At 43.9% G+C, this 21368-nt stretch overlaps 2 protein-coding genes across 2 annotated transcripts; one reads left to right on the forward strand and one right to left on the reverse strand.

Moving 5' to 3' along the window:
• Positions 1–7099: 7099 nt before the first annotated feature.
• LOC124023651 (26S proteasome non-ATPase regulatory subunit 13-like) lies at positions 7100–13407 on the reverse strand. The gene is made up of 11 exons (XM_046338007.1): positions 13228–13407; positions 12402–12515; positions 12206–12261; positions 11932–12062; positions 11381–11552; positions 11110–11189; positions 10752–10877; positions 10393–10455; positions 8816–8896; positions 7957–8073; positions 7100–7688 (listed from the first exon to the last, which is right to left on the reverse strand). Exons 1-11 carry the CDS (start codon positions 13326–13328, stop codon positions 7593–7595), a joined length of 1137 nt encoding a protein of 378 aa, XP_046193963.1. The 5' UTR covers positions 13329–13407; the 3' UTR covers positions 7100–7592.
• Positions 13408–13735: 328 nt separating this feature from the next.
• Positions 13736–19813, forward strand: LOC124023653 (NAD-dependent protein deacetylase sirtuin-3-like). Its single transcript, XM_046338008.1, has 7 exons — positions 13736–14040; positions 14195–14438; positions 14655–14887; positions 15912–16012; positions 16159–16320; positions 16601–16813; positions 19073–19813. Exons 1-7 carry the CDS (start codon positions 13944–13946, stop codon positions 19091–19093), a joined length of 1071 nt encoding a protein of 356 aa, XP_046193964.1. The 5' UTR covers positions 13736–13943; the 3' UTR covers positions 19094–19813.
• The last annotated feature ends 1555 nt before the right edge of the window (positions 19814–21368 follow it).

Genomic DNA, 21368 nt, shown 5'->3' on the forward strand with positions numbered 1-21368 from the left:
TTGCAGGATGGCCACTCCTAGGGAGAGTAACAACAGTGCTGAACTTTCTCCATTTATAGACAATTTGTCTTTCCGTGGACTGACTTTTAGAGATACTTTTGTAACCCTTCCCAGCTTTATGCAAGGCAACAATTCTTAATCTTCGGCCTTCTGACATCTATTTTGTTTGCGGCATGGTTCACATTAGGCAATGCTTTTTGTGAAAAGTAAACTCACATTTTGTGAGTGTTTTTTATGGTGCAGGGCAGCTCAAACCAAAATCTCTAATCTGGTCTCATTGATTGGACTCCAGGTTAGTTGACTCCTGACTCCAATTCGCTTTTGGAGAAGTCATTAGCCTCGGGGGTTCACACACAATTTTTCCAACCTACACTGTGAATGTTTCAATTATGTTTTCAATATAGACAAGAAAAAATACAATAATTTGTGTGTTATTAGTTTAAGCAGACTGTATTTGTCTACTGTTGTGACTTAGATGAAGATAAGATCAAATTTTATGTCAAATTAATGCAGAAATCCAAGTAGTTCCATAGGGTTCAAGGTTCACATACTATTTCCTGCCACTGTACATAGTAGGGTTGGGATCCATTACATTTCAAGTCAATTCAGGAAGTACATTGACATTCCAATTCCAACTCTCTTCAATGCTTTTCAATGGGGGAAATTTGGTTTTGGAATTTGGTTTACATTTTTTGGGAATTGACTGGAATTGAAATGGTACTGAACCCAACCATAGAATATAGCATTTTAATTACATCAAAGGCAGGGGAGGCTGCTGAGGGGAGGACGGCTCATAATAATGTCTGGAACGGAGCGAATGGAATGGCATCAAACACACAAGATCCACTTTTTCTGCTCCGACCGTTACCACGAGGCGGTCCTCCACTGATTCTGCTCCGTTACCACGAGGCCGTCCTCCACTGATTCTGCTCCGACCATTACCATGAGGCCGTCCTCCACTGATTCTGCTCCGACCGTTACCACGAGGCCGTCCTCCACTGATTCTGCTCCGTTACCACGAGGCCGTCCTCCACTGGTTCTGCTCCGACCGTTACCACGAGGCCGTCCTCCACTGATTCTGCTCCGTTACCACGAGGCCGTCCTCCACTGATTCTGCTCCAACCGTTACCACGAGGCCGTCCTCCACTGATTCTGCTCCGTTACCACGAGGCCGTCCTCCACTGATTCTGCTCCGTTACCACGAGGCCGTCCTCCACTGATTCTGCTCCGTTACCACGAGGCCGTCCTCCAATGATTCTGCTCCGACCGTTACCACGAGGCCGTCCTCCACTGATTCTGCTCCGTTACCACGAGGCCGTCCTCCACTGATTCTGCTCCGACCATTACCACGAGGCCGTCCTCCACTGATTCTGCTCCGACCATTACCACGAGGCCGTCCTCCACTGGTTCTGCTCCGACCATTACCACGAGGCCGTCCTCCACTGATTCTGCTCCACTGAGGCCGTCCTCCACTGGTTCTGCTCCGACCGTTACCACGAGGCCGCCCTCCACTGATTCTGCTCCGACCGTTACCACGAGGCCGTCCTCCACTGATTCTGCTCCGACCATTACCACGAGGCCGTCCTCCACTGATTCTGCTCCGTTACCACGAGGCCGTCCTCCACTGGTTCTGCTCCGACCATTACCACGAGGCCGTCCTTTGATCAAAGTTATCTTTATATTGCAAAATACATGACATCATAGTCAATGAAAGATACTTCTGACCAATGGACATTCTACCTCAAATCTTTTAGAAAGGCCCGGTTTATTATAGTGTAGGTATGATATGACCACATTACTGGTAGTAACATGTATAATGACATGGTAGTTCCATTAGGCCGGTTCAACAGGGTGATTATAGTGTAGGTATGATATGACCACATTACTGGTAGTAACATGTATAATGACATGGTAGTTCCATTAGGCCGGTTCAACAGGGTGATTATAGTGTAGGTATGATATGACCACATTACTGGTAGTAACATGTATAATGACATGGTAGTTCCATTAGGCCCGGTTCAACAGGGTGATTATAGTGTAGGTATGATATGACCACATTACTGGTAGTAACATGTATAATGACATGGTAGTTCCATTAGGCCGGTTCAACAGGGTGATTATAGTGTAGGTATGATATGACCACATTACTGGTAGTAACATGTATAATGACATGGTAGTTCCATTAGGCCGGTTCAACAGGGTGATTATAGTGTAGGCATGGATTGTTCTTCCTGTTTACAGCATGTTGATTCTGTGTTAAACAAACTCATTGATTGTGGCCACACCTACCAGTCTAGGATTAGTGTTTTAGTTTATTGATTGTGGCTACACCTACCAGTCTAGGATTATTGATTTAGTTTATTGATTGTGGCTACACCTACCAGTCTAGGATTATTGATTTAGTTTATTGATTGTGGCTACACCTACCAGTCTAGGATTAGTGTTTTAGTTTATTGATTGTGGCTACACCTACCAGTCTAGGATTATTGATTTAGTTTATTGATTGTGGCTACACCTACCAGTCTAGGATTATTGATTTAGTTTATTGATTGTGGCTACACTTACCAGTCTAGGATTAGTGTTTTAGTTTATTGATTGTGGCTACACCTACCAGCCTAGGATTATTGATTTAGTTTATTGATTGTGGCTACACCTACCAGTCTAGGATTATTGATTTAGTTTATTGATTGTGGCTACACCTACCAGCCTAGGATTATTGATTTAGTTTATTGATTGTGGCTACACCTACCAGCCTCTAGGATTATTGATTTAGTTTATTGATTGTGGCTACACCTACCAGCCTAGGATTATTGATTTAGTTTATTGATTGTGGCTACACCTACCAGCCTATAGGATTATTGATTTAGTTTATTGATTGTGGCTACACCTACCAGCCTAGGATTATTGATTTAGTTTATTGATTGTGGCTACACCTACCAGCCTATAGGATTATTGATTTAGTTTATTGATTGTGGCAACTGTATTTACACTGTGTTCAGTATGTAGCCATTTAACACGGATGACATCACAGTCTGCGACTCAAATGGCCCCCTATTCCCTGTATGGTACACTACTTTCCACCAGGGACCGTAGGGCTCTATAGGGAATAGGGGTCCATTTGAGTCGCACCCACAGTCAATCACACAATTCACTTTGATAACAGCGCAGATAATCAGAACCTCCCACGTCTTTCGCCGTCTGCCAATATGAAGATATTGGGAGAGTCTTGAACCGTTTTCTTGGATAAGAACCACACATTTTCCACATAATTCTCTCTTATAAAGTGCATTAAAATAAAAGCAAGGGCATCTTCATAAATTAAGATGATCTAATAATTTTAATAATGATTAAATACCTGATTAAATCAACGTTTTCCATTTTTATATTTGTTTTCTGTTTTCACATCATATTTATGTTAATTCATAACAGTTTCAGATGTTCAATTACATATTTTTTTTAATCACCTCAATGTTTCCCCTATGATAATCAAGGTGGCATTTTGACAATGTGGTTATGTACAGTGGTTCATGTCCTGATAATGTGGTTATGTACAGTGGTTCATGTCCTGATAATTTTAATCACAGTGGTTCATGTCCAAGTGGTTCATGTCCTGATAATGTGGTTATGTGGTTCATAGCCTGATAATGTGGTTAATCAAGCCTGATAATGTGGCATAGTTTTGATAATGTGGTTATGTACTGATAAGTGGTTCATGGTCCTGATAATGTGGTTATGTAGTTCATAGCCTGATAATGTGGTTACATAGTTCATAGCCTGATAATGTGGTTATGTAGTTCATACCTGATAATGTGGTTATGTAGTTCATAGCCTGATAATTTGGTTATGTAGTTCATAGCCTGATAATGTGGTTATGTAGTTCATAGCCTGATAATGTGGTTATGTAGTTCATAGCCTCATAAAAATGTATTGATTGAATGGAAGACTTTAATGAATCACCTTGGAAACCACGTAGTGAGCTGGTGGATGTGTTTGTCACGATCTCCTCTCGTTGTTGTTGGTTGCTGTTCCTTTACCTCAGGGACAATCTAAGACTAATTTAGCTCAATAGATTTCCTGTAGACATTTTCTGAAAACCCTTCATTATTAAGATTGAATTAAGATGCTGCATTAAGAATGTTGAAGTTAGAATAGATATTCATAATACCATTTCTATAAATGTAATGCATCGATTTAATAATTTGTTGTATGGTAAATCAGTGGTGATAATATTGCCTACGTTTACACTGAGTGGACAAAACATTAGGAACACCTGCTCTTTCCATGACATAGACTGACCAGGTAAAAGCTATGATCCCTTTTTGACGACACTTGTTAAATCCACTTCAGTCAAATTAAGATTTAAGTGCCTTTGAACGAGGTATGTGCCAGGCGCACCGGTTTGAGTGTGTCGAGAACTGCAACGTTTTTTCATGCTGAACAGTTTCCCTGTTTGTATCAAGAACGGTCCACCACCCAAAGGACATCCAGCCAACTTGACACAACTGTAGGAAGCATTGGAGTCGACATGGGGCCAGCGTCCCTGTGGAAGGCTTTCAACACCTTGTAGAGACCCTGTGGAAGGCTTTCAACACCTTGTAGAGTCCCTGTGGAACGTTTTCAACACCTTGTAGAGACCCTGTGGAAGGCTTTCAACACCTTGTAGAGACCCTGTGGAAGGCTTTCAACACCTTGTAGAGTCCCTGTGGAAGGCTTTCAACACCTTGTAGAGACCCTGTGGAAGGCTTTCAACACCTTGTAGAGACCCTGTGGAAGGCTTTCAACACCTTGTAGAGACCCTGTGGAAGGCTTTCAACACCTTGTAGAGTCCCTGTGGAAGGCTTTCAACACCTTGTAGAGACCCTGTGGAAGGCTTTCAACACCTTGTAGAGACCCTGTGGAAGGCTTTCAACACCTTGTAGAGTCCCTGTGGAAGGCTTTCAACACCTTGTAGAGGCCCTGTGGAAGGCTTTCAACACCTTGTAGAGACCCTGTGGAAGGCTTTCAACACCTTGTAGAGACCCTGTGGAAGGCTTTCAACACCTTGTAGAGACCCTGTGGAAGGCTTTCAACACCTTGTAGAGTTCCTGTGGAAGGCTTTCAACACCTTGTAGAGACCCTGTGGAAGGCTTTCAACACCTTGTAGAGACCCTGTGGAAGGCTTTCAACACCTTGTAGAGTCCCTGTGGAAGGCTTTCAACACCTTGTAGAGGCCCTGTGGAAGGCTTTCAACACCTTGTAGAGACCCTGTGGAAGGCTTTCAACACCTTGTATAGACCCTGTGGAAGGCTTTCAACACCTTGTAGAGACCCTGTGGAATGCTTTCAACACCTTGTAGAGACCCTGTGGAAGGCTTTCAACACCTTGTAGAGACCCTGTGGAAGGCTTTCAACACCTTGTAGAGTCCCTGTGGAAGGCTTTCAACACCTTGTAGAGACCCTGTGGAAGGCTTTTAACACCTTGTAGAGTCCCTGTGGAAGGCTTTCAACACCTTGTAGAGACCCTGTGGAAGGCTTTCAACACCTTGTAGAGACCCTGTGGAAGGCTTTCAACACCTTGTAGAGACCCTGTGGAAGGCTTTCAACACCTTGTAGAGACCCTGTGGAAGGCTTTCAACACCTTGTAGAGTCCCTGTGGAAGGCTTTCAACACCTTGTAGAGACCCTGTGGAAGGCTTTCAACACCTTGTAGAGACCCTGTGGAAGGCTTTTAACACCTTGTAGAGTCCCTGTGGAAGGCTTTCAACACCTTGTAGAGACCCTGTGGAAGGCTTTCAACACCTTGTAGAGTCCCTGTGGAAGGCTTTCAACACCTTGTAGAGACCCTGTGGAAGGCTTTCAACACCTTGTAGAGACCCTGTGGAAGGCTTTCAACACCTTGTAGAGACCCTGTGGAAGGCTTTCAACACCTTGTAGAGACCCTGTGGAAGGCTTTTAACACCTTGTAGAGTCCCTGTGGAAGGCTTTCAACACCTTGTAGAGTCCCTGTGGAAGGCTTTCAACACCTTGTAGAGACCCTGTGGAAGGCTTTCAACACCTTGTAGAGTCCCTGTGGAAGGCTTTCAACACCTTGTAGAGACCCTGTGGAAGGCTTTCAACACCTTGTAGAGTCTATGCACTGACGAATTGAGGCTGTTCTGAGGACAAAAGGGGGTGAAACTAAATAGTAAGCAGATGTTCCTCATGTTTGGTACGTATACTCAGCGTATATCAGGAGGCTTTTAAGCTCAGTAGTCAGTAATTTTAATTATATGAACAGTTTCCCCCGTGTCCTAGACCTCATGTACCCCTGGGTTCATACCCCTCTAGTCCTGGACCTCATGTAACCCTGGGTTCACCATACCCCTCTAGTCCTGGACCTCATGTACCCCTGGGTTCATACCCCTCTAGTCCTAGACCTCATGTACCCCTGGGTTCATACCCCTCTAGTCCCGGACCTCATGTACCCCTGGGTTCATACCCCTCTAGTCCTGGACCTCATGTACCCCTGGGTTCATACCCCTCTAGTCCTGGACCTCATGTACCCCTGGGTTCATACCCCTCTAGTCCTGGACCTCATGTACTCCTGGGTTCATACCCCTCTAGTCCTGGACCTCATGTACCCCTGGGTTCATACCCCTCTAGTCCTGGACCTCATGTACCCCTGGGTTCATACCCCTCTAGTCCTGGACCTCATGTACCCCTGGGTTCATACCCCTCTAGTCCTGGACCTCATGTACTCCTGGGTTCATACCCCTCTAGTCCTGGACCTCATGTACTCCTGGGTTCACCATACCCCTCTAGTCCTAGACCTCATGTACCCCTGGGTTCACCATACCCCTCTAGTCCTGGACCTCATGTACCCCTGGGTTCACACCCCTCTAGTCCTAGACCTCATGTACCCCTGGGTTCATACCCCTCTAGTCCTGGACCTCATGTACCCCTGGGTTCATACCCCTCTAGTCCTGGACCTCATGTACCCCTGGGTTCACCATACCCCTCTAGTCCTGGACCTCATGTACCCCTGGGTTCATACCCCTCTAGTCCTGGACCTCATGTACCCCTGGTACAATACAACCAATCGGTCTAAAAACACAGTCACATCCACAATTCATGCTTGAAGGGTAATGTTTCATCAACAAGCATTTGTCATTTTTATTTCAAAATTGAACAATGTTTTCTTGTATTTATTTACTGCTATAAAGTAACAAGAACGTACACAGAACCCCAACAAAAATACAAAAACACTGAAAAAGTTGGATGCATCAGTCCTTCTGGGAGATAAGTAGGTAGAGGAATGAAGAGAGGATTCCTGTGATGGGGGGTCTGTTCTAGGGGTGAACAGGCTGGGGGAAGGGCCCTGTCCAGAAGAACATCCTGGCACCTACACCCTAGACCCTTGTCTGAGAGGATCTAACTGGTGGAAGCAATATGGCCAAAACTCTACCTAGACTATCAGAGGGCAAGGTACTATCATCATACTGCATAAACCTATCAAATGTTCTCTGATCTCTACAAGTGTCTAGAGGTTAGGGGGTTGTTCTGGACAGGGCCATGGAGGAGACCAGAGGGAGGAGGCCTGTCTAAGTGATGCTAAACCAAGGGGGAGGAGGCCCGTCTAGGTGAGGATATCGTGGGCCTGCTGTTCCACCAACACAGCCATGTTTTTCACATCCCCACACCAGAGGTCCAACCGGTCCTTCATGCCCTTGATCTGAAAAAGGACAAGGAAGAGAGTCAGGGTCAAAGGTTAACATTCAAAAAGCTTTTCCATATGTCGAGCATGATTTCTATAGCTCAAAGCCACTTTAACTACAACTAGGATTGGTCTCAATGTCTTGTGTTACAGAGGACATTATAGTCCCTGTTTCTGGTCCAAACCAGGAGTCATGTCCAGCCTCTGAGAACCGGTGCTTCTCATTGATTGATTATTATTCCTTGGCCCGTGAATATGAATATGTTAAAGAGTGGTATGCATTTACCTGCTGCAGGTCCAGTACTCGGGGCTGCACCCAGGTCATCTGAACCTTCTGGTCCACCTCGTCAATGTTTCCTTTGATCAGACCCACAGACAGAGCTTTCATCACTAGCAGCTCCACCTGCAGGGGACAACCAAGAATCACAATCAGACCCAGTCAGGAGGTTCAAACCGTTTACAATCAACTCTCCAGATAAACCCCAGATAAACCCCAACCCTGGTCCCCAGATAAACCCCAACCCTGGTCCCCAGATAAACCCCAACCCTGGTCCCCAGATAAACCCCAACCCTGGTCCCCAGATAAACCCCAACCCTGGTCCCCAGATAAACCCCAACCCTGGTCCCCAGATAAACCCCAACCCTGGTCCCCAGATAAACCCCAACCCTGGTCCCCAGATAAACCCCAACCCTGGTCCCCAGATAAACCCCAACCCTGGTCCCCAGATAAACCCCAACCCTGGTCCCCAGATAAACCCCAACCCTGGTCCCCAGATAAACCCCAGTTGTCACCGACCCTGGTCCCCAGATAAACCTCAGTTGTCACCAACCCTGGTGCCCAGATAAACCTCAGTTGTCACCAACCCTGGTGCCCAGATAAACCTCAGTTGTCACCAACCCTGGTCTCCAGATAAACCCCAGTTGTCACTAACTCTGGAGGTGGAGCCACAGGATGTGCAGGCCTATAGTTCCAGACAGTAAAGCACCGACTCAACTAAATGTTATGTTATTTAGTTGTTATTGTGCTGGGCAAATCACCTGTGGACCAGGTGACCACGGATACAGACCTATGTTCATAAGAAGCCTCCAGATATTAATGATTTGTTATAAGTGACATACGATTGGTGGATTGACGACCAACTGACCTCGTTCACGGGGATCTTGGCACTCTGTCCAATCTCATGGAAGGTCAGCTGTCTGTTGTTGGCGGGACGAGTGAACGTCATCTAGACGGAGGAGAGAAGAAGAGGTAGACCTGTTAGGGCTGTTTGGGAACATCACTTAAATTTATCCTCGTCATTAAGCAGGCGCTGTGACCCAGAGAGACTGACCAATCAGTGCATCCAACAGTAAGCTGGTAAAAATCAGGTGTTGGAACCTAATTTATTTTCATTCTGAACCATAAAAAAAAAAAAAATTGGCTCAGCAAAAAAGAAAAGTCCCCTTTTTCAGGATGTAATAAATGCATCACTAGCCACTTTAAACAACGCCACTTCATATAATGTTTACATACCCTACATTACTCATCTCATATGTATATACTGTACTCTATACCATCTACTGCATCTTGTTTACATACCCTACATTACTCATCTCATATGTATATACTGTACTCTATACCATCTACTGCATCTTGTTTACATACCCTACATTACTCATCTCATATGTATATACTGTACTCTATACCATCTACTGCATCTTGCCTATGCCGTTGGGCCATCTCTCATTCATATATTTTTATGTGCAAATTCTTAATCATTCCTTTACACTTGTGTGTAAAGGTAGTTGTTGTGAATGGTCAGAATGAGAAGCACAAGCATTTCGCTACACTCGCATTCACATCTGCTAACCATGTGTATGTGACAAATAAAATTTGATAACTATAGTATCATTAACTAGCATTCTTCTGTTTTCATGCCTGTAACATCAGTAGGCTCCAGTAGCCTATGCTTCAGAGGGGGGAGGGGCTCCAGTAGCCTATGCTTCAGAGGGGGGAGGGGCTCCAGTAGCCTATGCTTCAGAGGGGGAGGGGCTCCAGTAGCCTATGCTTCAGAGGGGGAGGGGCTCCAGTAGCCTATGCTTCAGAGGGGGAGGGGCTCCAGTAGCCTATGCTTCAGAGGGGGAGGGGCTCCAGTAGCCTATGCTTCAGAGGGGGAGGGGCTCCAGTAGCCTATGCTTCAGAGGGGAGGGGCTCCAGTAGCCTATGCTTCAGAGGGGGGAGTGGCTACAGTAGCCTATGCTTCAGAGGGGGGAGGGGCTACAGTAGCCCACTCACTCACACACTGGCAAAGATCTGACAGGCAGACACTGGAAGAAGTTTCTGAGTGACAAAGTGAGGGCTTCAGAAGGAGGGGGAGGGGCAGGTAGACACTGGAAGAAGTTTGAGTGACAGAGGGAGAGCTTTGCATAGCCACTTTGTTTTTTTGTGGGACAAGAAAAAAATACCCGAAATGTAAAGTTATTAATCGGTTCCCATGCTTTCAAAATAACTGTTCTGTTCCGGAACTGTATAGATCACTTTCGTTCCCAGTTCAGATTCTGTTCCTCTAAAAACATGCCATTTTTCAGTTCCTACCCTTGGGTAAAACAAACACATTCATTATGAAAAGTAAAAACCTGTATCCAAACGTCAGTTCTCCTGCACTATAAAACATTCAATTAGAGAGAGCATTAGTTCTGCCGTGTGGGGGGGGGGAAAAGAGAGAGAGAAAGGAGAACCCACCTCCATCACACACAGCAGCTGAATCTTCTGCATCAGTTTGGCTTCATTGGCTGCCAGGTCAGGCTGCAACACAGACACACGTTGAGATGAGTTGTGTTTGTTGGTTAAATGACAGGTGATTTCTAATCTTCTGCGATTATTGTAACATTATTAACTTGCATTATCATTTAAACAAAAATGGGCCTCCAATCATAGCACATCAACAAACCCATGTCCATGTGTATAAACAATAACACATTCTGGATCGAGACAACGGGAGCTACAATAGTTTTCGCTCTCTATTTCTTGCAGTGATAGTTTCCATAGAGTACATTCAACCGGCTGTTGTAGGCCGTACTATAGCCAGTTGTGCTGGTTACCTGCGCTCCCCAGGCAGACTTGTAGGCCTGGAACTTCTCCACGTTGCCTCCGTTGAAGGAGTACAATGTGTCTATCAGCCACTGTTTGTCTGTGTTCCTTAGGGACTCCAGTACCGGGTGCATCAGCTAAAAACACAAGCAGAGACAGGCTGTCAAACCGAGGCTGTCAAACCGAGGCTGTCAAAGCCATCTGGTGCTTTGAAGGTAAAACTTGAGCCCAAACTTTGGTGGCTGTAGCTCAGCCAAAACTAGCTTTAAAATGGCTGCTTGATGCTTATTATCAGCCAGACTAATATCTCACCAAATGGGAGGATACCTCAAAAACACAACTATCACAAGGGTGGTGATGGGTAATTACCAGCTCTCCGAAGTTGTAAACTCCTTCTCCTAAGAGTCCAGCCAGACCCAGTGTGAAAGCCCTCTCCTGCTTCTCTGTCTCTGATGGATATAAAGACATCAGTTATGACAGCTAGTGAGTACTAGCACACCAACTAATAACGCCTTCAAACAATTGTAAAAAAAAAAAGAAAAAGAATTCTAATGATGCTTTTGTGATTTTACCAACATTAAATTCTGCTGTATGATTTCAGTGCAACATACTGCCTCTGTACATTGTAAACAGATGTTACCTGGCAGGTCTTTGATGTCGACACAGCCGAGGTAGCGCAGCGCGTCCTTGTAGTAAGAGGCGTGGTTCCCCACGATGCGGTAGTATTTGCTGGACAGGTCGTAGAATCGCCCGTGGACTGACGTCACACCCGGCAAGTTATTCAGCGTCTCCTCCACCTCCTCAATTAATATCTGTAGGACGGAAGGCAGGGTAGCCTAGTGGTTAGAGCGGTGGACTAGTAACCGGAAGGTTACAAGTTCAAGCCCCCCGAGCTGACAAGGTACAAATCTGTCGTTCTGCCCCTGCACAGGCAGTTAACCCACTGTTCCTAGGCCGTCATTGAAAATAATAATTTGTTCTTAACTGACTTGCCTGGTTAAATAAAGGTAAAATAAAATCAAAATATACACTGAATTGAAATGTACATACATGTACACCCGGCTTCAGTAAGCTATTGTATGTTTTTGATTGTTTTGATTCCTGCCATCTTGGGACAGGTCTCCATTGAGATGTTTGTTTTCCAGGTTTTTACCTACAAGTAAGTTACTGTATAGCCAGACAGTGTGTTACCTTTGTGGCTGGAAGGTCATTTATCTCCAGTTTAAGGGCTCCAATAGATGTCTTGCACAGAATGACCGACTCGTCGTTGCTCTTCACCTTCTCCTTCGTCTTCTCAAGGAAAGTGATAGCATCTTTAGGATCTGAAAAGGAGAACATGGTTGAGCTGGTTGAAATACCATGAGTGCTGATACATGCTGTATCTGAGTGGATTCATGTTCAATTACTTAGCATCAGCGAAGAAGGTGATAGGACTACAGACTGCATGTCACGACTGTGTTCTTACCTGTCATCTGTCTGGCAACATACAGGATGATCTCCACCAGAGACAGGGGGTTGATTCTAGAAACGACAGAGAGACAGAGAAAGAAAAGGTTACAACTGAACACTCAGAGATTAGACTACTAAACAGTGTTGTAATTCTAGCTACTCTTCCAATTGTCAGAGAAGCAGTTATTACTGTAGGTTGGTGTTGGTCCTACCTGTGGTCAAAGTCACTGAGGAAGTTATCATACAGTTGTATGAGGCCATCTCCTGTGGCAAAGCAAGGGTCTTTTACAAAGTCTGTGAGCTTCAGGGTCAACTGATGCCACAACCTGTCAATGGAAAGACGAGGTATGGTTAGGTACTAGAATTACATGATGAATAAGAAACAAACCTGCACTGAATGGGATTAGTGGCAAGCTGGTCAGATTTATTTGTACCTTTATTTAACTAGGCAAGTCAGTTAAGAACAAATTCTTATTTTCAATGACAGCCTAGAAACAGTGGGTTAACTGCCTGTTCAGGGGCAGAATGACAGATGTACCTTGTCATTTTGGGGATTCGATCTTGCAACTTTTCTGTTAATTTACTAGTCCAACTCTCTGACCACTAGTCTACCTGCCGCCTGATGAAGGGAAGACGGGGAGACTATGAATACCTATGGCCTTGCAAGATTGCAAAAGTCCCTAAATGCAACAAAAAAAACTAACCTTAACTAACTACCTAATTAGCTAGCCTCCCTGTCTACTGAAGCATTTTTAGCAAACGTTAACCGCATAGCATCAAAGGAAGATTGTGGACATGACGACTAATCATAACAATACATTTTCGGTAACGTTAGTCACATGTTACGAATAAAACATATTTCATGTTTTATTCCACTGTACACAATTCACAGTTGGTGTGTTGTTTGTGTGTCATTCACTGATGGTTGGTGTTCAGCTAGCTACTGTAGCATTAGTAAGCTAACTCCATGACTCAGCGGCATGAATGACAGACATATAAAACAACTAGCTATAACGTAGACAAAGACGCTTTCCTTACTTTTTGTTGTAAAACTCCTCTAGTGTGTGCCATTCCGATGCCATCTCCGGGGTCGAACTGATGCTCTGTTGCGTTTTGAGGTACCCGGTAACATCTTTCATTGTGTCGCGGTAGGTTTAGATTTAGATACCGAATGAGAAACGCGTTGACAAACTTGTATCTTATAAATGCTAGCGAGCGAGCTAACAGAACAGCTAGCACCACAAGCAGAGAGCAGACGCAAAGGCTCATGGGAGCTGAGCGTGACGTAGGCACGTCTACCGTAATGTTCCTAACAAATACGCGTTGACGTGTTTTTTAATTACCCCATATATATATATATATATACTTTAAATAGATGTAATCACGATAAGTAGTTTAATTAGTGAACCAAACTGATATTTACAATTGATAAAATAATGACAGTGAGCACTTATATTTAAATGGTTTATTCTAAACTCTATTATATATATATTTTTTTTACATATTTTACGGTATAATCAGCCTTCGTCACGAGTTCAAAGGTAATCAGAGCAACAACAGACTAATGCAGCGGCTCACATTTGGTTTTGAGCGAATGTTGTGCATTATGAAATGTAGCTAAACACCTTAGGAGAGTTATGCTATTGAAATGGTTCTTCTTGTGTAAAAACATGCGCTTCAACTGCCTGCTTCCAAAATGAAGATGCGGCTCTAGAGAAAGCTACAAATATACTGTGTATTTCTTGCAGCTAGCTATGACTTATTTCATGTCCTCGCCACTGGTCTACAAGGGCAGGTTATATCTGTATCATACTATTACATCAAGTACAGCTAGATTCATCAAACTCAAACGTAAGCAAGAGCCTAAATATCGATTTGAAACTAATTGTCATTTGAAAGGTGCTTTTGAGATTGATGTGAGCATTACATAAACCTACAGGTAATATGATCGATGAGGATAGTAGCTAGTTACTCAGTAACTTCACCACATGCATTACCTTCTCAGATCAACAGCAAAGAACAGTATTCCTCGCTTCAAGGCAAAGGGATGTTCACGGTCTACGTCCAAGCCAAGACAGGACAGTCTGGTGGCCTGGGTTTCGAGGACTGTTCTGTAGAGGAGGAGTGGAGGACTCCAAGCAGCAGACGCTAGAGGACCTCACTAAGAACATCAGAGGCGGACAGTACAAGAGGATCATAGTGATGGCAGGGGCTGGGATCAGCACACCTAGTGGGATCCCAGACTTCAGGTGACAAGCGGTATATTTTAAATGCTTGAGGTGCACTTGACCGGCGGGCAGGTTGCGGTTTTGCACTTTTGGTATGATTCCATTGGTTGAAGTTCCATCAAATGCAACCTCAAGTATTTGGAAAGTGTTTGAGATGTTCAGTCAACCCATGTCAGGAATACAATGAATGCACAGACTTGGCAGGAAACCTTTTTTCTCCCTACTTTCCTTGGACAGGTCCCCTGGCAATGGTCTCTATGACCACGTCCAGCAGTATAATCTTCCTTACGCAGAAGCCATCTTCGAGATCAACTACTTCCATCACAACCCCAACCCTTTCTTTGCCCTGGCCAAAGAGCTGTACCCAGGCAACTACCAACCCAACCTCACACACTTTTTCATACGTCTCCTTCATGACAAGGGCCAGCTCCTCAGAATGTACACGCAGAATATCGACGGCCTGGAGAGACGTAAGTGGATACACTAGTATGACCATGTTGAAAAACAGTTCAGATAATACACACAGGAGCCTGTCATCTCTCTCTCTCTCTCACACACACGCTGTGTGGCTGCTGCCAACATACTGAATCAATTCCAGACACTTTAATAATGGAAACATTGATGTAATAAATGTATCACTAGCCACTTTAAACAATGACACTTTATATAATGTTTACATACCCTACATTACTCATCTCATATGTATATACTGTACTCTATACCATCTACTGCATCTTGTTTATATACCCTACATTACTCATCTCATATGTATATACTGTACTCTATTACCATCTACTGCATCTTGTTTACATACCCTACATTACTCATCTCATATGTATATACTGTACTCTATTACCATCTACTGCATCTTGTTTACATACCCTACATTACTCATCTCATATGTATATACTGTACTCTATACCATCTACTGCATCTTGTTTATATACCCTACATTACTCATCTCATATGTATATACTGTACTCTATACCATCTACTGCATCTTGTTTACATACCCTACATTACTCATCTCATATGTATATACTGTACTCTATATCATCTACTGCATCTTGTTTACATACCCTACATTACTCATCTCATATGTATATACTGCACTCGATACCATCTACTGCATCTTGCCGTTCTGTACCATCACTCATTCATGTATTTTTTAATGTACATATTCTTATTCATTCCTTTACACTTGTGTCTATAAGGTAGTTGTTGTGGAATTGTTAGGTTTGATCACTCATTGGATATTACTGCATTGTCGGAACTAGAAGCACAAGCATTTCGCTACACTCGCATTAACATCTGCTAACCATGTGTATGTGACAAATAAAATTTGATTTGATTTGTTTCACTGTCTCTCTCCCTCTCTGTCTATCTCGCTGTGTTTCACTGTCTTTCTCCCTCTCTGTCTATCTCGCTGTGTTTCACTGTCTCTCTCCCTCTCTGTCTATCTCGCTGTGTTTCACTGTGTGTGTGTGACTCTAGTGGCAGGAATCCCCCCTGAGAAACTGGTGGAGGCACACGGCTCGTTTGCTACTGCTACCTGTACTGTGTGTCTCAGAGTCTACAAGGGGGAGGAGCTACGTGTGAGTCGGTTAACTATCACTCCATTCTCAGAGCATTTCCCTGTTACAACTGATTCATATTATTGAGAGACTTGTTGGCTTGTTGTTAAAATATATATCTAGTTTTGATTTCCTGTATTTCTCCTGTGTGTTTGTCTACTTCTTAGCCTGATATTATGAAGGGGACAGTCCCTAAATGTCCCACTTGTAAGGGTGTGGTGAAGCCTGACATTGTCTTCTTTGGGGAGGAACTACCTCCTCACTACTTCAGCTACCTGAAGGACTTTCCCCTGGCAGACCTCCTCATTATCATGGGTACCTCTCTGGAGGTGAGGAACGCTGCTATTAATGTGTTACTAAGATGTTATACACATGTTATGTGGCTGTTAGTAAGCTGTTATTCACAGTTATAAACATGTTATAAACCAGTTAACACGCTATTCTCCTGTTATTCACCTGTCAATCAGGCAGGACAGGGTTTCACTCAGTAGTCCAGGGTTCCTATAAAAGATATCTCCGGTGTGTGTGTGTGTGTTTGTATATATATATATATATATTTTATTTATTTACTGGAGACTTAAAACATGTTGTTCCATGTCAATACACTAGGTGGAGCCCTTTGCCAGTCTGGCCGGAGCTGTGAGGGACTCTGTCCCTCGTCTACTTATCAACAGAGACCTGGTGGGGCCCTTCGCTTGGGGGACCCCGCGACACAATGATGTGGCCCAGCTAGGGGATGTGGTCGGTGGTGTGCAGATGCTGGCTGATGTCCTGGGCTGGAACCACCAGCTGGAGGCTCTCATGGCTGCCAATGCTAAGAAGGTTGGTTCATGGGAAATCATCTGATTTACACACGTGTTATGTACGCATTTAACACACATAAACGCAACTAAACCCTGGGCTCTTTGCATTCACTGATTTGCAGAGCATTCAGAGACTTCATATATATATCAGGGATTCTTCAAAGTCTGGACAATCCTTGTTCGGCAGGAAAAATGTATAACAAAAATGACAAATTGTTCCGTTATTTGACTTTAAATAATATTTCTCTCAAAACTTTGATTCCTAAAAAATGTGTCTGGAGATTTGGTCGACTCAGTCAGATTTGTCTGAAATCCTAAATGAATCAGGAATGAGCAGGGACAGCTCTACTACCATCAGGACCCCCTTATTCATGTCCTCATTACATGGAGTGCAACAAGGCCACTCATGGTCTGGAAAGTTCTCAAATGTTGATAGAATTAAACAAATAATATTCAAATCACTATTGGCCACAACCATAAACTGTCAACTCCATCTCCCTGATAGGATGGGAATTTTGGTTAAAATATGTTTATTTTAAATGAGATTTTTATAGGCATGAAGCAACCGAGGAAAAACTCGATTGCTACTTTGTATACAACTTGAATGAATAAACATTTAAATGTTTGTCTACTCCGTAAAACAAACTCCTCAGATTTTCATGTAACGTAAATTCTGTAAAAAACCTGATAGATTGATGCTTTTATTGGCAAATTTTCAAAATGAATTATTTTCTATATTTTACTAAAACTTTGTGTTGAACTTCTATTTTTCAGAGGTAAAAAAAAATGTCTGTTTTGAGTGTTTGTTGTCCACTTCATCAGTGACCTGTCAACTCCGTCACAGATGGCTAAACCCCCCTTAAGATACGTCTTTCTGAAACATACACTTCAACTATTGAAGTACTTCCTGTCCTAGACCTAAGGGATAATGTTTTGGACATTTGGTTTTATGTTCTGAATATTGAACAACATACCAACATGCTATTGAAATTAACCTGGAGCATTTTATATAGCGCTATAAAACAAAACAAAAAGAAGTTTGGAGATTTGAATTTAATGTAAGAGACAATCTATGTAAAATAATGAACGACGTGGTAGGTGTGTTCACGGAGTGGAACTGACCTTCCACAGAGTTACATTATTTTCTAAAGAATATATAGAATCTTTAGTTGATTATCCCTTTTATACCAAAGCTATAATTTTAACATATTTGCTGTTAGGAATGTGTTAATTTTCCGGTAGAAATGTGTTCAACGTCCACTGAAGTAGCTAGCGAGTTTACAGCTTCAGGAGTTGCCATGGTAACCGAACAGACTTGCTAGTTTAGCTCACCAGACCCAAACCACCAGTCCTAGTTCGCCTTTATGAACATCGAATTCAACAATGGCAATGATGTTTTCAATTGGACGTTTTGCTTTCAAAAGCAGCTCAAACATAGAACATGTAAGAATGAACTATAGCCAATGAATTCTATCATGCAAATATACCATGCGTGGGTTATAGGGAAATACTGCACACTCTAGAATGCCCTTTAAGCCAATCAGAAACAAGTATTCAACAATGCCCATGGTATAATTAAGCAATAAGGGTGTGGTATATGGCCAATATACCACGGCTAAGGGCCGTTCTTAGGCACGACACAACGCGGAGCCAGCTAATCAGCATTCAGGGCTCGAAACTGGGTGGTTTGAGCCCCGAATTCGTATTGGCTGAAAGCCATCATGGTATATCAGACCATATACCATAGATATGACAAAACATTTAGTTTTACAGCTCTTATTACGTTGGTAACCAATTTATAATAGCAATAAGGCTCTTATGGGGTTTGTGATATATGGCCAATATACTTCGGGCTAAGGGCTGTGTCCAGGCACTCTGCGATGCGTCGTGCCTAAGAACAGCTCTTGAATAATCGAATGTTAGAATTAAACAATCAAGGCATTTAAACACTTGTTGAACAATAAACGTAGAAATGTAATGCCTTTTAAGGTGTCTGACGGTGTTCACTATTCATTTGTAATATTAATAAAAATATTTGTTAAAAAAAACAACCATTTATTTCCTCATCTTTCAAGAATCCCTGATGTATTATAGTGTATGCCATTGAGCAGCTGTTTTTATCCAAAGTGACTTAGTTCCGTACATCCATTTGACATGCGTGTGGTCCTGGGAATCGAGCAGCACTATCCCGGAGCTGCACTGAGCTACAAAGGACCACTTCAAAATATAAATTCAACCTCCACTATGTGGATCTTCTGTCTGTGTTTTTAATCTGCAGGCTACAGAGGAGGAGGAATGAGACGGGTCAGTGTCTTTACGATACTATTCAGAATGCCTCACCACCTCAGCCCACCCCAGTCCACCTGCATCACCACTGCAGTCCACCTCAGTCCACCTGCCTCACCACTGCAGTCCACCTCAGCCCACCTGCATCACCACTGCAGTCCACCTCAGCCCACCTGCCTCACCACTGCAGTCCACCTCAGTCCACCTGCATCATCACTGCAGTCCACCTCAGCCCACCTGCATCACCACTGCAGTCCACCTCAGTCCACCTGCCTCACCGCTGCAGTCCACCTCAGTCCACCTGCCTCATGGCTCAGGACTACAGCAGACTGTCTACTCAGCAGAGAATCTATCATTGAATGAACTCTCTTCAACAGACTTTGATCCACACAACGGTCAATCAGCACAACAGAGGCAACACTGGAGGAGGACATTTAGGACAAATTGGTAATGTATTGTGTTGGTTTAATAGATTATAGTTATTAGTTTTCTGTGAAATGCGTAAATATCTTGAGATATTATTTTATGCTTTTTAAATTCTGTCTCATGTACAGTTTTTGCAGTAAATAATTAGCATAAAGACCCGTACAGGGCTGGTGTTGTTGTCAATGTCATCGACCAGACCTGTTGACCATGATGTTGCTAATGATCTTGGCACTTTTGAAACCAAATCAGCTCATCTGTTTTGTCAGTCACAAGAGATTACGCTGCTAATAAAACTGAGCAACAATTGGAACTCTTAGCATGAAGTGTGTGTGTATATATACGTGTATATATATGTATGTATATGTATATATGTATGTATATGTATGTATGTATAGATATATATATGTATATCTGTGTGTATATATAAATATGTATATGTGTGTATGTATGTGTCTATGTGACCACCAGATGGAGCTAAAGTACAGTATTGTGAACTCCGTTCAGCCCTCTTGAACTTAAATAGGTCATTGATTCATTAAATGGAATTCAATCAATGCAGTTCTACTTTGTTTAAGGTCAAATCCATTGACCGGTGAACTTCCTAATGGACAATGCTGCTGAAAGCCACAGGATGAGGACAATGGTAGATCTTCCAGGGCTATGGGTACGACCCTCCCCCCTCTCCTCCCAACGTGCACACACACTAGATGATGGTAATACTATGCCCCCCCCCCTTCCCCCTCTCCTCCCAACGTGCACACACACTAGATGATGGTAATACTATGGCTCCCCCCTCCTCTCCTCCCAACGTGCACACACACACTAGATGATGGTAATACTATGGCTCCCCCCTCCTCTCCTCCCAACGTGTAATACTATGGCCCCCTCCTCTCCTCCCAACACACACACACTAGATGATGGTAATACTATGGCTCCCCCCCCCCTCCTCCCAACTACACACACACTAGATGATGGTAATAATATGGCTCCCCCTCCTCTCCTCCCAACGTGCACACACACACTAGATGATGGTAATAATATGGCTCCCCCCTCCTCTCCTCCCAACGTGCACACACACACTAGATGATGGTAATACTATGGCTCCCCCTCCTCTCCTCCCAACGTGCACACACACACTAGATGATGGTAATACTATGGCTCCCCCCTCCTCTCCTCCCAACGTGCACACACACACTAGATGATGGTAATACTATGGCTCCCCCTCCTCTCCTCCCAACGTGTACACACACACTAGATGATGGTAATAATATGGCTCCCCCTCCTCTCCTCCCAACGTGCACACACACACACACACTAGATGATGGTAATACTATGGCTCCCCCTCCTCTCCTCCCAACGTGCACACACACACTAGATGATGGGAATACTATGGCTCCCCCCTCCTCTCCTCCCAACGTGCACACACACACACACACACACACACACACACACACACACACACACACACACACACACACACACACACACACACACACACACACACACACACACACTAGATGATGGTAATACTATAGGACCCCCCTCCTCTCCTCCCAACGTGCACACACACACACTAGATGATGGTAATACTATAGGACCCCCCCTCCTCTCCTCCCAACGTGCATACACACACACACACACTAGATGATGGTAATAATATAGGACCCCCTCCTCTCCCCCAACGTGCACACACACACACACTAGATGATGGTAATACTATAGGACCCCCCCTCCTCCTCTCCTCCCAACGTGCACACACACACACTAGATGATGGTAATACTATAGGACCCCTCTCCTCCCAACGTGCACACACACACACACGCACGCACGCACGCACGCACGCACGCACGCACGCACGCAC

This window comes from Oncorhynchus gorbuscha, unplaced genomic scaffold (assembly GCF_021184085.1).
Source record: "Oncorhynchus gorbuscha isolate QuinsamMale2020 ecotype Even-year unplaced genomic scaffold, OgorEven_v1.0 Un_scaffold_1669, whole genome shotgun sequence".
Lineage (NCBI taxonomy): Eukaryota > Metazoa > Chordata > Actinopteri > Salmoniformes > Salmonidae > Oncorhynchus > Oncorhynchus gorbuscha.

Coding starts and splice junctions, on each gene's coding strand:
- LOC124023651 (XM_046338007.1), bottom strand. CDS start 13,328: ATGAAAGATGTTACCGGGTACCTCAAAACGCAACAGAGCATCAGTTCG. Junction 12,516..13,227: donor GAGGAGTTTTACAACAAAAA/GTAAGGAAAGCG, acceptor TTCCATTGACAG/GTTGTGGCATCAGTTGACCC. Junction 8,897..10,392: donor AGCTGCTGTGTGTGATGGAG/GTGGGTTCTCCT, acceptor TCCTCCGTCTAG/ATGACGTTCACTCGTCCCGC.
- LOC124023653 (XM_046338008.1), top strand. CDS start 13,944: ATGACTTATTTCATGTCCTCGCCACTGGTCTACAAGGGCAGGTTATAT. Junction 14,041..14,194: donor TAGATTCATCAAACTCAAAC/GTAAGCAAGAGC, acceptor TTACCTTCTCAG/ATCAACAGCAAAGAACAGTA. Junction 14,439..14,654: donor AGTGGGATCCCAGACTTCAG/GTGACAAGCGGT, acceptor TTCCTTGGACAG/GTCCCCTGGCAATGGTCTCT.